The 15,822-nt window shown below is 42.9% G+C and overlaps 1 protein-coding gene across 1 annotated transcript in view; it reads right to left on the bottom strand.

Moving 5' to 3' along the window:
* Positions 1 to 567: 567 nt before the first annotated feature.
* SEPSECS (Sep (O-phosphoserine) tRNA:Sec (selenocysteine) tRNA synthase) overlaps positions 568 to 15,822 on the bottom strand; it is a 35,320-nt gene continuing 20,065 nt past the window's right edge. The window contains exons 7-11 of the mRNA XM_033160292.1: positions 11,638 to 11,767; positions 11,425 to 11,516; positions 2,546 to 2,639; positions 1,441 to 1,531; positions 568 to 930 (exon numbers count right to left, since the gene is read on the bottom strand). Coding sequence (XP_033016183.1) covers positions 657 to 930; positions 1,441 to 1,531; positions 2,546 to 2,639; positions 11,425 to 11,516; positions 11,638 to 11,767 — 681 coding nt within the window. The 3' untranslated portion in view covers positions 568 to 656. The remainder of the gene's footprint in view (positions 931 to 1,440; positions 1,532 to 2,545; positions 2,640 to 11,424; positions 11,517 to 11,637; positions 11,768 to 15,822) is intronic.

A 15,822-nucleotide genomic window follows, 5' to 3' on the forward strand; every position in this document is an offset into this window, starting at 1 on the left:
TAGAACGCAAGGCACCATCACAGGGGAACCCATAAAGCTTCCATCTGTAAGAGGTCTGTTCAGTCAAAAAAAGAGCAAAGCCTATTGGAATATGGATGAATTAAAAATGAAATCCCTTTTCAGTTAAATCGTTTGAGCTCACATGCAAAATGGAGCTCGTAAGGTAGAGAATAACCTATTATCACTGGAAAGCAAAGCACCTGCATTATACGGAAAGGAAAACTCCCTAACCAATGAACGGGTTTCTCAGGTGAAAATAAAGCCACGCCCCAATATGTATCATTCACAAGGAAATGCGAATGTGTAAACATAAAAAGGAAGGTGCAGGACTCACTGAAATGAATGGGAGCTGCACAACAGCACCAATGGAATTAATGCATCACAGGAATGTGTCCTGCATCACCTACATCAGGCATAGGCAAACTCCGGCCCTCCAGATGTTTGGGACTACAATACCCATCATCCCTGACCACTGGTCCTGTTAGCTAGTGATGAAGGGAATTGTAGTCCCAAACATCTGGAGGGCCGGAGTTTGCCTATGCCTGACTTACATTTTGGTTACCCCCCTCCCCCCGCCATTAATTGTACTGCAGGTTGCTCGACATGACCCTGATATAAATGCTGAACATCGTAAGTTGGGAAGCATCTTCCTTAAGCTATTTTCGGTCACCTTCTTCGACTAAATTGCACTTTTCCATAGCGGAGGCCACTTCGTCATTCAGTGCCGGGGAACCTTTTTCATCGTTCTTTCCTTTACTTAGAGCCTTCAAGCACTTATCAAGTCTTTTCAAGAACACATCGACATCTTCTTTCGTCATTCCAATGGCTGAAGCAGCATTGAGGTAGGCACAGTGGTATTTGTTTGTATGGGCCATGAAGCCTTCGAAAGTGTAACCACTCACTGTTTGCTGAGACCCAAGGGGAACGACCCTGAAAGGGGGGGAAAGTTACATACAGAAATACACCCAGAAATAAAACACAGAACAACCTAACTTATTGAACTTTTCAGGGCTTAATTATGGTGACTTAAAGGAAACCTACTAAGGGTCCAATCCAGACTCTCAACCACCAATGCTGGCAGTCAATGGCTGTGAGACCAACTTGGGATCCAGTAGATCCAGGGCCAGCTCAGCCCTACCCTTGGAATGCTACACTTTGCAACTTTCTGCGGGCAGGATACTGCCAACGGGCCTCCCACACACCACGTAAGGGAGGTTTGGATTCCAGCTGCCCTCACCTGGGAGCGAGTTCCACTGAAATTAGTGGGGTTTGCTTCAGAGTAAACATGCACAGAACCAAGTTGCATGCAACCTCTGTCCTGCCGACGTCTGCATATCTTTTGGGTCAGTTTTGAGACTGGCTCCGACTGAAGTGAAACTTGCTCCCAGAAAATTTGCTTCAATGCGTTTTTGAATCTGAGACGTTAACGGAAGTACTTACCTTGCGCCAGACACTTGTCTGGTGAAAAGCATAGATCCAAGCTGCGTAACAGCTGTACCACTTTGTTTATCTAGCTCTCTGAGTGACATAGCTGAAAATACAAGTTAACAAGGTTACTATAATTTAGAATACCGTATTTTTCGCTCCATAGGATGCACCAGACCATAGGGCACACCTCGTTTTTAGAGGAGGAAACAAGAATTTTTTTTTCTGGTTTTCCTCCTCTAAAAGCCCTGGTTTTTTTTGAGGATCAGCTAAAAGTTTTGCAGCTTTTTTTTGCAAAGGGAAAAGCCCTGGTTTTTTGAGGATCAGCTAAAAGTTTTGCAGCTTTTTTTGCAAAGGGGGAAAAGCAAAGAGGAAAAGCCCCGTTTTTATGGGGTTTAACTTACATTTCTGCAGCTGCTAAAGGAAAGGGAGCCTTTTCTACAGTTTCCAGACAGATAATCTAATCAGCCAGTCACATGTTGCTGCGGAAACAAACAACCTCCCTCTGCAGCACATTCAACAATGGAGGGCGGGGCAAGGGGGCGGGGCTGAAAGGGAGCCGGGACTCTTATCTCTCTCCCGATCTCTTGCTGATCAGCTTCTGAGCGGGGTCCTTTCAACACCCCTTTTCTCTTTGTAAAATAAAAAGCATGATCCTCTTTTGGCCCCTGGGCAATTCAGCTCCAGGGACCACCATTCGCTCCATAAGATGCACAGATATTTCCCCTTACTTTTTAGAAGGAAAAAAGTGTGTCTTATGGAACAAAAAATACGGTAATTCCTTTCTACAGCAAACACTAGTAGAAAGTTGGGAAAGTGTTCTCTCTCTCTCTCTCTCTGTGTGTGTGTGTGTGTGTGTGTGTGAGAGAGAGAGAGAGAGAGAGAGAGAGAGAGAGAGAGAGAGAGAGATGCCTAAGTGTCCCATTCATATTGGGGGTGGGGGGAATCAGCCTATTTATTTATTTTCAACATTTCTATAATTCACATTAACAACAACAACAAAACTTCCCTGGACAGTAAAAGTCACAAACCACATTTGCCATGATATAATCACCCTCTGCTTTATTACATCACAGATTTCTTCTCTGCAGATGCAACCATCCCACAACACCCTAGTTACCTAAGGAGATGGGGTTGTGAGGTGTTTCCAGCAGTCTCTCGTTGTAAGCTTCCGCTAATTTCTTCACATTCTCCAAAAGGTAGGAAAACATATCCTAGGGGGAGAGAAGGGGGAATCAACTGCTTTTAGGTTTTTTTTCCCAAAAGAATTTATTGGATTTTAATAACAGAAATACACAAAACACAAATACAAAAACACACAAAATACACATAAACAAAACAGTTATTTACTCATCCTTATCCACTTTATAATCCTCAGTTTGGGACTTCCTCACATCCTCTCTTTTGCGTTCATTTCTAATCTTCTTTAGTAATTTTGTAACATTGTTAAATCTACTTTCTTGCATCTAATCTTAGTCTTACAATTATAATCCACATATCTTAAATCCTAAATCTTATTCTTATCAAATAAACATCAAATTCCACATCTCCACTTCTTTTATCCTCTCTTCACTTAACTTTGTTGTGCTGTAGCCTATAATTCTTCTGATTCCAATTTCAAATGTATAAAAAACAACACATATTAACAAATACCTAAGTATTTCTTCCATCTCATAGTCCGTTTCCCCTCTGGTGTCGGAGTACCGTGGTCAGCCTTTATAATATCTCTATGAATTCATACTTTACCCCACCCCACTCCTGTCCATCACCACCCTTCCCTTTACCTTCCCCATCCCCCACCGGTCTCCCCCCCAACATTCCCCCAGTCCAGTTTCTTCTTCCTTCATATTCAATTTTGCTTCTTTTCCTTCTGTTATCTCCTTCAATTGTAGCTTCCTCTCCTCCAGAATGTAGCATTCTTCCTGATAAACAGTTGCAGCCTCTTTATCACAAAGTATCTTCCCTCCACTCTCCGCTCCGTATTGCATTTTCCATGGTTGTTGTTCTCGAACCTCTGGGCTGCCACCCCAGGGGTTCTCTGTACTGTCCAAACTATGGGCTCCCCGCCTCTCACGCCTGGGAAACCTTTCTTGTTGTCCACCTTGTGTATCCTCCCCTTCAGAAAAATCCTCTGGATCAACATTTTTTCCATCCTTTCCATTGCTACTCCTCACCGGAAATTTGTGTCTTCAAGTTTGCCACCTAATATTTCCTACTTAATATTTAGATTAATCCATTAAAACAAACGCAGCAGCAAGGTCGCCAAAAAACCAGGAGCTGCTGGCTAATCTAACAGCACTGAGGAAACCAACAGCGGTGTCTTCCTGCATCTTTTTACAGGGACCGGCTGGAAGGGTGTGGCCAAAGACCAGGGAAACTTAGCTGGTCCCAGGTAAAACATGTATCCCAATGTAGGTGCTCTCCCCCCTGGGAATTCTGTGTTTTACCACTGAATCAGAGCAAATGGCAGAAAATGCAATTCCTGTTTGCGCCGATTCAGCAGCAAAACACGGATTTTCCTGGGGAAAGCACCAGGACAATAAAAGAAAAGGGGAGGGGACACTAGGACACAGACCTGTGGCTAGAAACACAGCACAAAAGGAAGTCTGGATGAGCCCTGAGTTCAAATCAAATTAATTTCTCAGACAGTGAAGTGGTACGAAAAGCTTCGGAGGCAGGGCAGGGATTAGACCAGCCTCCTCCATGTCCCACTCCTCACAAAAGCCAAGGAACAATATACACGCCATGGATAGTGGATTTGGCAGAAATCTCCCCCCCCCTCCTCTACACACTTTGGCTAATCCCCCAAGCAAGACTACCACAAGGAAGCCCAAACAAAGCAGCTTTCAGAGCTGAGCTTTTAGCAGCTTTTTGCAGCAGTAAAACCAGCTAATTTAAAACCAGGACATTAAAGCTATTAATTAATTGTGGCTGGCTGACTGAAGTGACATGGTGAAACAAGGGGGAACGAAACAGTAAACACCCATGATTTATTAAATGATCTGCCTTTCAGAATTATTTTTTTCCCCATTTTAAAAAGCGTCTAGATCTTACAAGCAGCTAACTAAGCAGTTTACTGTACAATAAATTAGTAGTGCCATGTATTCGGCAATACTTTTTGTGAGGCCAAATCCATATCTAACCTCTATTAGAAAATCTGGCTACTCTTGTGAGGAATTTACAAGGACTCCAAACACAAGTTTTACTTAAGAGAAATGTAACTGAATTCCATTGATTTTTCTACATTGCAAGTGCTATATTTAACTCAAGACACAAAAGGATCTTATCATACTAGAGGAGTATTGAACAACTTAAGCACTAAAATGCCAGCTAAATTTCCAATGGGGGAAGTGAAGAGATAACATTAAAAAGCCAAGTAAAACAATGCTTTATGCTAGATCAGCAGTGTTTGAGGAAAAAACAAAAAAACGTTACCAGCAAAATGTGTGGCATATCCACAGCTCTTAAACGAGTATAACTGAGTATGGATTTCAACAACCAGTAAGCCAGAGATATTCAAAAATTGAAGTTTTCACACAAAAGAAAACAGATGTCTCAAATGTGTGTGTGTGTCTCATGTTACACAAAATAGAAAATTCTTTCCAGTAGCACCTTAGAAACCAACTGAGTTTGTTCATGTTACACAGTTCAAGTGAGTAGACTTGTCGAGTGAGTTATTTTCAGGAGTATTTGGCTGACTCTTTGTTAGAACAGAACCATATGCTACTCTGGTGTACTGAGAAACCATGGTTTGGCAGTATGAGAATGAGCTTTGGGGGTCACCTGCTTTCCCCTCCCCTTTGCATTCCTTTTTTGTGCCAAGACTATAAACTTCTCTAATCGCTTTTTGTGGCAAAGTTTGCCTATCTAGATGAAGTACACTGAAATAAATATAATTAAGAACTCTGGCCGGAAGTTTCAACCAAAAAGATGTGTTTACTCGTGAGTAAATACAAATGTAGTATCAATCCTGTTAAGAATTACAGTCTGAAATGAAGAAATAGTTTCACATTGAAAAATCCCTTGAAAGTCTTTTAGAAGTTGATGTAAGGGCTTCTACGATGCGTGTCAGATGTATAATGAGACGACTGGAGACCAGGGCAGGGCCCCGTTGAAGTGTTCCATGTGTGTTTATATGTAAATAAAGTAGATTAGCCAAGATGCTGAGTTGTTGAATTCTGTTACGCAACTGTGCAAACCTCTGCGGATCCATTAGTGTGCTAATGCCTTCTGGCATCAGTCGCTGTGTTGTTCGGGCTGAGGAATGCTTTTGAAGCTCCCAAACGATCGCCCAGGAGGAAGGGAACATGCCAGTCGGGCATGTGTCTCTGCCAAGGTTCTACTTGTGAGTAGGACATATCCTGACAATACCTGCATTCAACTATCTGCACAGCAGTGGAGTTCACTGGGTGGTTATAACTGGGATGGGAGAAGGATGGATTGCTGTTTTAGGGGATGGGTGCTGCCTTAGGGCAAACACTCCCTAGCCATATCATGTGGCTGCTTGCTTCCCCCCTAGGCAGCCTGTTTATTTGTCAACAGTATTACAAAAGCACCGAAAGCCTCCAGTACTTTCTCTGGCCTTGCAAAAGGCTGTCATGGATCCATTTATTGCTCGTGGAGGTAGAGAACATGAAACATGTTCCTTTGCATCATGCAGAGGGAGGAGGAATCTGGGCCGAGCTATCAGATTCTGCTGCAGAGATTAATCTGCCCTCTGCAAGACACTGGCTAGGCTCTTTATTGATGCGAGCTCAAATAACCTGCAATAAGATTTGACATGAGGATAAGGCAAGAAAAGGGAGAAAATTATTCTGATTTTTTTTTTTAATAGCCTGGCTTCTTTTTTTGAGTAGGTGTAGTGGAACCAATATAGAAAAGAGCACTCAATGTCAAGCTATAAATAGCTCCTGCTGAGAACATAATCACTGTGCCTCAGCTTTCACAGAGCAAAAGGCAATAAACCACCACTATTAAATTTTACCATTCAGGAACACACACATTCAAAGTACACTAAACAAAAAAGGAAAGGCGAAGTGATAGTTCTTATTTCTACAACAAATCCGAAACAAGAAACTGATTCACAACATTTAGAAAATAATGCTTATAGAGCAGAACTACTTTTTCAGTGAAAATATATGCTTGGGTTGCTTAGATTTGCTTCTTCACTGAAATCATTAGCATCTAATTCTTTATTCGTTATATTAACTAAAGCATTAACAAATGAGTGACATATTAATCATTTTTAAAGATATATGGTCTTCATTGAGCTTTTGTCATCTACTGAAGCCAAATTATGTGTGGTTCCCGGCAATTCAAAATGATCCTTAGTACCTGTGGTCCATATTCAGTTGACCCGTTGCACTGGCAGGAGCCAGCACATTAATTCCTGCTCGTACAATGGGACTTTCTTCCTCCTCTCCTCAAGTGCACTCTATGCTATCCCCAGATATTCTTTGGAAGGTTTGAGAAAACACCAGAACAGAATGGTTTTTTGGGGGGTGGTGGGGGGGGGGGAGAAGGGTCCATTGCACAAGCAAAATCCTTACGCTGACAGAACCTTAGCCACAGCTCTACATTCAATACAACCCTAAGTGCTGACACTATGAATCTAACCCTCAACTTTATAGAAGTACAGACTGACTTTTGAAACCTGTGTGTATTTGGACTGGAACAGTACAACCGTTTCCATTTTTAAATGGTAATAGTTTATTTGTGAAGAATCGTTAGGACTTTCACTTAATTTCATGCCAAGGGGCGCCACTATGGGACTTTCCTGGAACAATTACAAATTAGCTGTTCCTGCTGCTACCTAGACTGCTGCTCCTCAAATTTCTGGCCAGACTTGTCTCAACATTTCTGTATTAAAAGACTGACACGTATTTCCTTCTTCTCCGACTACCTTTAACACACACACACACACACACACACACATATATATATATATATATATATATATATATATATATATATATATATTCCTTGCAGTAGCACCTTAGAGACCAACTAAGTTTGTTCTTGGTATGAGCTTTCGTGACATCACCTTGCGGACAAAGGTCCGTATAGTTAAAGCTATGGTTTTCCCAGTAGTAATGTACGGAAGTGAGAGCTGGACCATAAAGAAGGCTGATCGCCGAAGAATTGATGCTTTTGAATTATGGTGCTGGAGGAGACTCTTGAGAGTCCCATGGACTGCAAGAAGATCAAACCTATCCATTCTTAAAGAAATCAGCCCAGAGTGCTCACTAGAAGGACAGATCCTGAAGTTGAGGCTCCAGTACTTTGGCCAACTCATGAGAAGAGAAGACTCCGTAGAAAAGACCGTGATGTTGGGAAAGATGGAGGGCACAAGGAGAAAGGGACGACAGAGGATGAGATGGTTGGACAGTGTTTTCGCAGCTACTAACATGAGTTTGGCCAAACTGCGAGAGGCAGTGAAAGATAGGCGTGCCTGGCGTGCTCTGGTCCATGGGGTCACGAAGAGTCGGACACGACTGAACGACTGAACAACAACAACAAGGTGCTACTGCAAGGAATTTTTTGTTTATTTTTTATATTGTTTTGACTATGGCAGACCAACACGACTACCTACCTGTACCTTTAACATGTAAGAGTCAGAACATATTGCCCATGCAGAAGCTTTCCTTCCCTGCTTCTTCAACACAAGTCACTGATCTGCCTGTACCTCTTGGCTCGAGGGAAGCAAACTCTGTACAATGACTCATGCAGAGATGAAATAGGCGGCCTCCTCTGAGTACGGTGGCTAAATCTGCCATGCATTTTCAGTAGGAGTGACTGACAGATCCCATCCCATCTGATGCAGTCACAGCAGAACTGACATCAGCTCTCCTTGCACCCCGACACACACACACACTTTGGGAGGTGTTAAGATAAAAGCAGCGAATCGTGCTGTGATGTAGAGTGGCTTCCTTCGTGTATGCGTGCGTGTGGAGTACTCTAGATTCACATGGCGCTTATCTTATTTATATCTTGTGACATGCTCTGCTAAGAAACTACCGACCTAGATACAGTATATCTTGACATTCTTATTGCAACAGCAAATGAGGAGGCAGCACCACATGTCACGTTCAACCATTTGTCTACAGGCCACAGGTTGGATTTTTTTGTTTTGCTTACACAAAGCAACCGCACAACGGCACAGGCGTATAAGGCATGAATTAGAGAGGCTTCTATTTTAGGTAACAGCAAGTCACTTTGTTTCTGCCTAACACAAGAATAGCTCTAAGCTTGCAAAACAATAAAAAATAATATATTAAATATTCAGGAGTTCAGAGATGCAAGAACTGAAGTAACATGCACTTGTCAAGAATCCCTTACATCAGCAAATCAGAAGATCTCCCACATCACGCTAGAGCGGCGGAAAGCAATGATACGGTATTTGTTGATGTACTGCCAATTCAGGTCAATTATTAGAGATTAGTCAGATTTCCACAAATGCACTTCATTTAAAGCAGAGGAAACCTTGCAAATATAATTTGGCTACCATTTTATTTTCTTCTTCTTCCTCTAGGTCCCAGTTGCATTTTTATGTCCCAAGTTTTGTTAGCCTACAAATACTCCCAGAACAGACCCCTAAAAAAACCCTAATGCTTGAGAACCACTCTATTAAGCACCCTCTCCACATACAAACACACTCCCTGAAGTGTTGCAGTCCAAGAAAGGGCAGTGACATGCATATAGCTGGGTCTTGTCTTAGTAGTTTCACAAAGTTAGGAACAAACTTAGGAGATTCTATTATGAGTGAGACACACAGCAGGGATGCCGAATTAAAATTGTACTTCCAATTGTGGTTTTTGTGTTTCCTAGAGTTTAAAGATGTTGTGGTGTGATTAATGGGTTGTTAACTAAATAGTCCCTCTGCAACTTCAAGTGCATCCCAACACTCACAGTTCTTTCCCCCCTGCGCAGGGCTGGTTGTTGCACTGAGACTGTGCTTGTGGACCTGTTTGATTATTTTTAGCTAGGAATCAATAAGGGAAATCATACCCTATTGATCTTATTAGGGCTTGTTGCAGCATCATTCATCACAAGGCGATGGCATCTCAACTGCAAGACTTGGTGGTGGTTTGCAGGGGCATTCCTGAATTACTCTCATCATTTCTGGCAGGGAAGTTCTGGGTGGTTGCTTGCAGTTTTTGCTGCAAGGTCCCATTCCCCAAACATGTTGTGATCGAGACATGTCCACTACATGCTGCATTAGCATACAGCTCTCTTGTTCCAACAGTCTCACGTACACCCGGCGCACAGTTTTATCTGAGGTTGCAGTCGGGCACTTAATGCAGATAAACCAAAGTGACAACAAATCAAGGCAAGCATGGAAAAAAGATACTTGCAAATTTGAAATTAGAGGGCTAGGTAATCCTATTATAAGAAAAATCTTATTGGGTGCTCTTGGCTATGTCTCTCAGTCTAACCTATTATAGTCTAAGACAGAATGGAAGGGCTCAATGGGGTGGGAGGACCACCACTGAACCTACAGCCTTGTGACTCACCAGGTGGAAGGCACCAGGTGGGTCAGAATGTAATAGTAAACCATGGCTTAGAACTACATGGGCAAGCCTGAGCAAAGCATCAGGCTCTCAAGGGAGACTTCAGTAGGGCAGGGTGATATATCGTCCAAAACTGGTTTGAAGGCCATATAATTTCTGTTTCATAATTTTTGACCCGCAATATACCTAACCCGAATCATGGTGTGTGTGTGTGTCTGTGTGCTATGCAAAAATCACAATGCGGGGGGAACCGTGAAGCCAGCCAATGCTTTTCTCGATTCTTGCAGCCCCCGTTAACTCTGCCGGCTCAGCTCTCCCCTGCTTCCTGCAGGGGGCAGCGAATCACAAGAGCAGGTGCAAAAATCACGATGCGAGAAAAACAGTGAAGCCGCCCAATGCCTCTACGTAGCTCCATCCTTATTTCAGACATCGTGATGTATTGGTATATCACAATGTTTAGCTGGTGATATACTGCACTGCGGTGTTGAAAACAACATACCACCCAGCCCTAGACTTCAGCCAAGTTAACTTTTAGTTTCCAAGATTCTCAGCTTAGTGCTATTTGTGAACAGGGAATCTTGGTTTAGAACAAACAACCGTTTGCTAAAGAAGCTGAAGGGGATGCCGATGCTTTTCTTTGCAGTGGGGAAGAGAGAAATAAGATATAAATAATTTCTTTTCTCATTGGGGAGAATAAGCTATTTGAGTTTCTTTCATAACCCATGATCTGAATACAGTTACAGGTAGGTAGCCGTGTTGGTCTGCCATAGTCGAAACAAAATAAAAAAAATTCTTTCCAGTAGCACCTTAGAGACCAACTGAGTTTGTTCTTGGTATGAGCTTTCGTGTGCATGCACACTTCTTCAGATGATCTGAAGTTGGTTTGATTGGCAAGCTACCATTGTTCGTTGTAAGTCAAGGTTTGAGCATTCTTGGTTTGTACATGGGAGGAAGCAAGAAGAGGAGGGAGTGCCCCAGCCTCACTGAGACTCATCCATGTAGTGCTGAACTATGGATGAACTTTGCATGCATACCAGCCCACTGTGGAAATGTGGCACAACCAGTGGTACCTTGGAAGTCAAACGGAATCCGTTCCGGAAGTCCGTTTGACTTCCTGAATGTTCGGAAACAAAGGCACGGCTTCCGATTGGCTGCAGGGAGCTCCTGCAGCCAATCGGGAGCCGCGTCGGACGTTCGGGTTCCAAAGATCGTCCGCAAACTGGAACACTCACTTCTGGGTTTGTGGTGTTCAGGAGCCAAACGTTGGACTCGCAAGGTGTTCGGGATCCAAGGTACGACTGTACTGAGAAAACAGAGCCTTGGTTTTCAGCCCATTAAAAAAAAACAACAACAACAAAAAACCCAAAGACATAGGTACAGGCCAGCCAAACAAGAAAGCTTCATGTGCCTATTGCAGCTGCAGCTCCAAAAATGTTTGTTTATTACAACTTAAGATGTAATTTGCCATCAGTTAATTTTGAAATATTACCTTTCTTTCTTTTAGCAGCTGTTGATACCCCTTTGTGCCCAAGGTCAGCAATGTAATGAGAACATCTAATGAAGGAGAGGCTGATGCTCTTCCTGGGGGTGGGGAAGAGAGAAATAAGATATAAATCATTTCTTTTCTCATTGGGGAGAATAAGCTATTTGAGTTTCTTTCAGGGTTGTTTCCTGAAGAAAAATCCATTTAAAAACTATATACCTGGGTACATTTTGCTGATCTCCTGTATGAAGGAGTCACTGAAGCCAGCAATGATAGCACCACCTACTGGAACCATGAAGTTTTTGTCCAAACTTTGCACAAAAGCATCAATTCGACCTCTTCGTGCTCCCTAAAAAGATAAGACACAGAACCAATATGAGAACCAATGTGAACTATCCTTAATATATGCGATTAAACAAGGAGCTGGTCTTCTTTTAAAAACCCAGTTTTAGCTTATTTTATATCCACTGATTTTTGTATTTTTACTGTTGCTATGATAACTGGTTTTGTTTCTGATGTTTTTGATCTGTTTTATATTTGTTTTATGGTTCTCTTTTGCAGGCTAGTTAAAAGATAAATAAACCCAGTAGGCGTTTGAACAAAGTATTAGCCGATGCCACCAACCTTCAGTACAACCCACCAGGAAAATTAGAATTGTCAGTCCTTCTTGGCACTTATTTATTTAAAGCTACTTCCTGCTACTCTTTAGCTGCAAAGGCTCCCAGAGCAACTTACAGCTCACTAAAAACGACAGTATGCCTCTAAAAGAAAGAGAGATAGGGAAGCAGGAGGAAAGAAAGGAAACTCAGGCATTAGTTCTTAAATGTACTGAAGTTTTTTAGAATGACCAGCTGGAATGGAAATAGTTATGAGAGAGGAGGAGTCAAAAAGAAGTGTGTTGCCAGCTGAACTGAACTGACACTGAGGATGGCCCTGCTTCCCTCCTCTGCCTCCACAGTAGCCTGATAAAATGACTCCTGCTCAGTGACAGTTGAGGGAGGGAAAGAACCAAAGGCAGATAAGTCTCTTATCAGGCTCTTGCACAATTCCCATTCACGCCAATGGAGCTTGTTACAGGAGAAGTGTCTGGTAGATTGTGCCCAGGTTTCTTTACAGGGGCTCCTTAGTTCCTTGTTAAAACTGTTTTGGAAAACCATGTTAAACAAGGAAGATTAAAACCACAGGACGGGTCTCTTGCAACACCACTGTTTTCCAAAATGTGCCACGAGGTTTTAGCCACAAAATTCCTGTTTGCTAAGAGACCTCTCTGTAAGATCACAAATGCATATCTCAATTTACAGCTGGAGGATCACCTTCTCTAAATTAATCTGCATTCACATGCTGAACTGCTTAGGAAGTGTGAGTCTTTTAACAGAAAGATTTATTTACATTAAAATATTTGTAGCCCACCTCACCAAGGCGACTTAGGAGGGAGCTAGCATTTTAAGAATAGAAAACAAGCTAAGATAGAATAGCAGCAGAATAAATTAATCCAGCCAAGATCCTAAAATCAGCAAGGAATCAAACAACAAGGATTGTGGTGGAGTCTCCTTCTTTGGAGGTCTTTAAGCGGAGGCTTGACAGCCATCTGTCAGGAATGCTTTGATGGTGTTTCCTGCTTGGCAGGGGGTTGGACTGGATGGCCCTTGTGGTCTCTTCCAACTCTATGATTCTATGATTCTAACAGAACAACATACACTAAGTTAAAACATCAGTGCACGTAAACATGTCGTCCCCCACCGCTGCCTTAGTGCCAAAAACTCATTATAGGCACCAAGTGTGCAGTCCTAAGGTGTGTGCTCCACAAGCAGGGTGCTAACACAGAGAAGGACCTGTTCTCCTGTTCCCCACCTACTTCTCCTCATCCGGTGGGACAACTCAAGACAATGACCATCTCAGATAGCATCAGGGGATGCCTTGTTCCAGAGTTGATCTCAAGCTACACAGGGCTTTATAGGTTATGGTAAAACCATAACTGCGGTTGGCCAAACTGCAGGAGGCAGTGGAGGATAGGGGTGCCTGGCGTGCTCTGGTCCATGGGGTCACGAAGAGTCGGACACGACTGAATGACAACAAAATCATCCTTTGAATTGTATGTAGAATTGCACATGGAGCCATCTAACAGCACCTCCAGTCTGTGAACTTGACCCTCAAGGAGTGGAAATCTATTCAAAAAGGTGTGAACACTTATCTCCCAGGTGTGGTCAACCATCTACCAACACTACCACCCTGCCTAGATTGAGCTTTAGAGTGACATTCAGCTACCGGTATGTTTTGAGTACAGTGGTAACTTGGTTTACAACCATAATCCGTTCTGGAGGTCTGTTTGTAAACCAAAACAGGTTGTAACCCAAGGCACGCTTTCGCCAATGGGGCCTCCCCCCCCCCAAATTGTTCGTAATCCAAAAAAAAAAAGGTTGTAATCCAAAAAAAGGTTGCAAACCGGGACACGCACTTCCGGGTTTGATGTGTTTGTAATCCAAAACATATGAAAACAAAGGTAACACTGTAGATCCACTGAGATTAATGATCACAACTAAGTTATATATTAATTTTAATAGGTCAACTCTGAGTACAACTTAGTTGACTACCACCCTGAGAACCCACATGTTTACTATAAATTGTGCACCCCCCTATCAGCAGAGCAGATCCGTTTTCCCAATGCAAAGCAGAAAACATATAAAAATATAAGTAAAAGTGATCCCTTTGAATGTCTTAACATAAATCATAAACAAACAGGAGCAAAACAGAAAGCAGTGTGCAACCCAGTGGACTAATGGACCAATTGTGCTACTCAGTATTTTCTTGACAAGGCTATCATTAGAAGTGATTTATTATTTCCATTATAGGTGATGTAGAAAGTTAAATTGTTCTTCACATTTTGATCTCAACGTTCATATGTAACAGTGGAGCTTTCCACAATACAAATGTTAATTTGGCTACAGCCAGTTTTGAAAATAGGTTTGCAAGGATGGGGAAAGTGGTGACAGTCCGGCCTATTTCTTGTTCATTGTCTGCCACACTACTGTCTTTACACGCACCTCGTTTCTGGCGTTCAAGGCCTGAGGGAAAAAAAGATATGGTTGGTGCAAGCCCCACCTGGTCCCCCAGCACCAGTTCTTACCTTCCTCAGGCAATATAATAACAAGTCTGTGTTACAGAGGCCTCTCATCTTCAAGTTCTTTCATTAGATAATTCTTCATCTCTGGAATTTTCTGTCCTGACACATCAAGACTCCCCCCACCCCACTCGGTTCTATGTGGTGCAGCCGCCGTAAGACCGACCCTCCCCAAACAATGTTTTGCATATCAGGATCCACCCCTGAGGGTACATGCCTACCCCAAAGCAAATGCCCACAACCCTTATCTTGTTGGTATTAATTATGCTTTTGTTCTGTGTGTGTTGGTGCTAGCTTGTTTTCTCATCTGACGGAATCTAATGCCAGCAGCTAGAGTAGGTTGATGTCAATACTGGTGCAGTAGATAGCAAGTTGAACATGTATCAGAGATGCTTGAGGTCAAATCCTCATTCAGCTATTAAGCTCATTGTAGCCTAGTAATGTTCAGACGTAATGCCAAACTGCAGTATGATGGCAGTTTATCAATGAACAGACACAAGCTGCAGGTTCACATGCCCGCTCCCTCCTCCTCCTTTTCCCAAAGTGTGGGGTGATCAGTGCTTGCCTACAAACCGGTGCAAACCCCAAGTGAAAAACATTCCAAATATTATTGTTTTAATAAATGTTGCAGCCCATTTACTAAGCACGCCCTGCTTCAGAAGCCAATGCAAAGTAGGCTGCTGCACAGCAACTGAACCACCACCTTCCTCAACATTTAATGGTCTGGTGCTAGCTTGTTTTCTCATCTGACAGAATCTAATGCCAGCAGCTGGAGTAGGTTGATGTCACGGGACAGCCAGAGAACACACTTGGGTCCGGGGGGGGGGGGGAGAGGAGAAAAGTCAGAACGGGAACAGTCAGAAGGAGGACATCAGGCAGAGGGGGAGAGAGCAGGAGGCAGCCAGGCGGTGTCCAGACTCTGTGATGCTGAAGGAGAGCCCCAGCGCCTCACAGGAAGCTCAGGGACAGAGGGAGAGATCATGCCCTCAGCTCAGGTAGGGAAAGAGTTAAAACACAGGGATCAGAGACGTGTCACGAGATTTCCACGCCTACTGCGTTAGAGAAGGAGCCAAAGAAAGCCACTCCCCGAATCTGACTCAACGCATTCGGATGCATGAATCGTAGATGCGCTGTTTGTACATATGTAAATAAAAACTGTATATATCTCTGAGTGAGCAGAGAGTGATTATTGCGAAGAGCAGCCTACACCTTCACAGCTGATATCAGTGTATGTTGAACTCTAAAATGCAGTTAGGGAAGAATGGTGTCATGGGTGCTGTGACATA

This window comes from Lacerta agilis, chromosome 9, assembly GCF_009819535.1.
Source record: "Lacerta agilis isolate rLacAgi1 chromosome 9, rLacAgi1.pri, whole genome shotgun sequence".
Classification (NCBI taxonomy): domain Eukaryota; kingdom Metazoa; phylum Chordata; class Lepidosauria; order Squamata; family Lacertidae; genus Lacerta; species Lacerta agilis.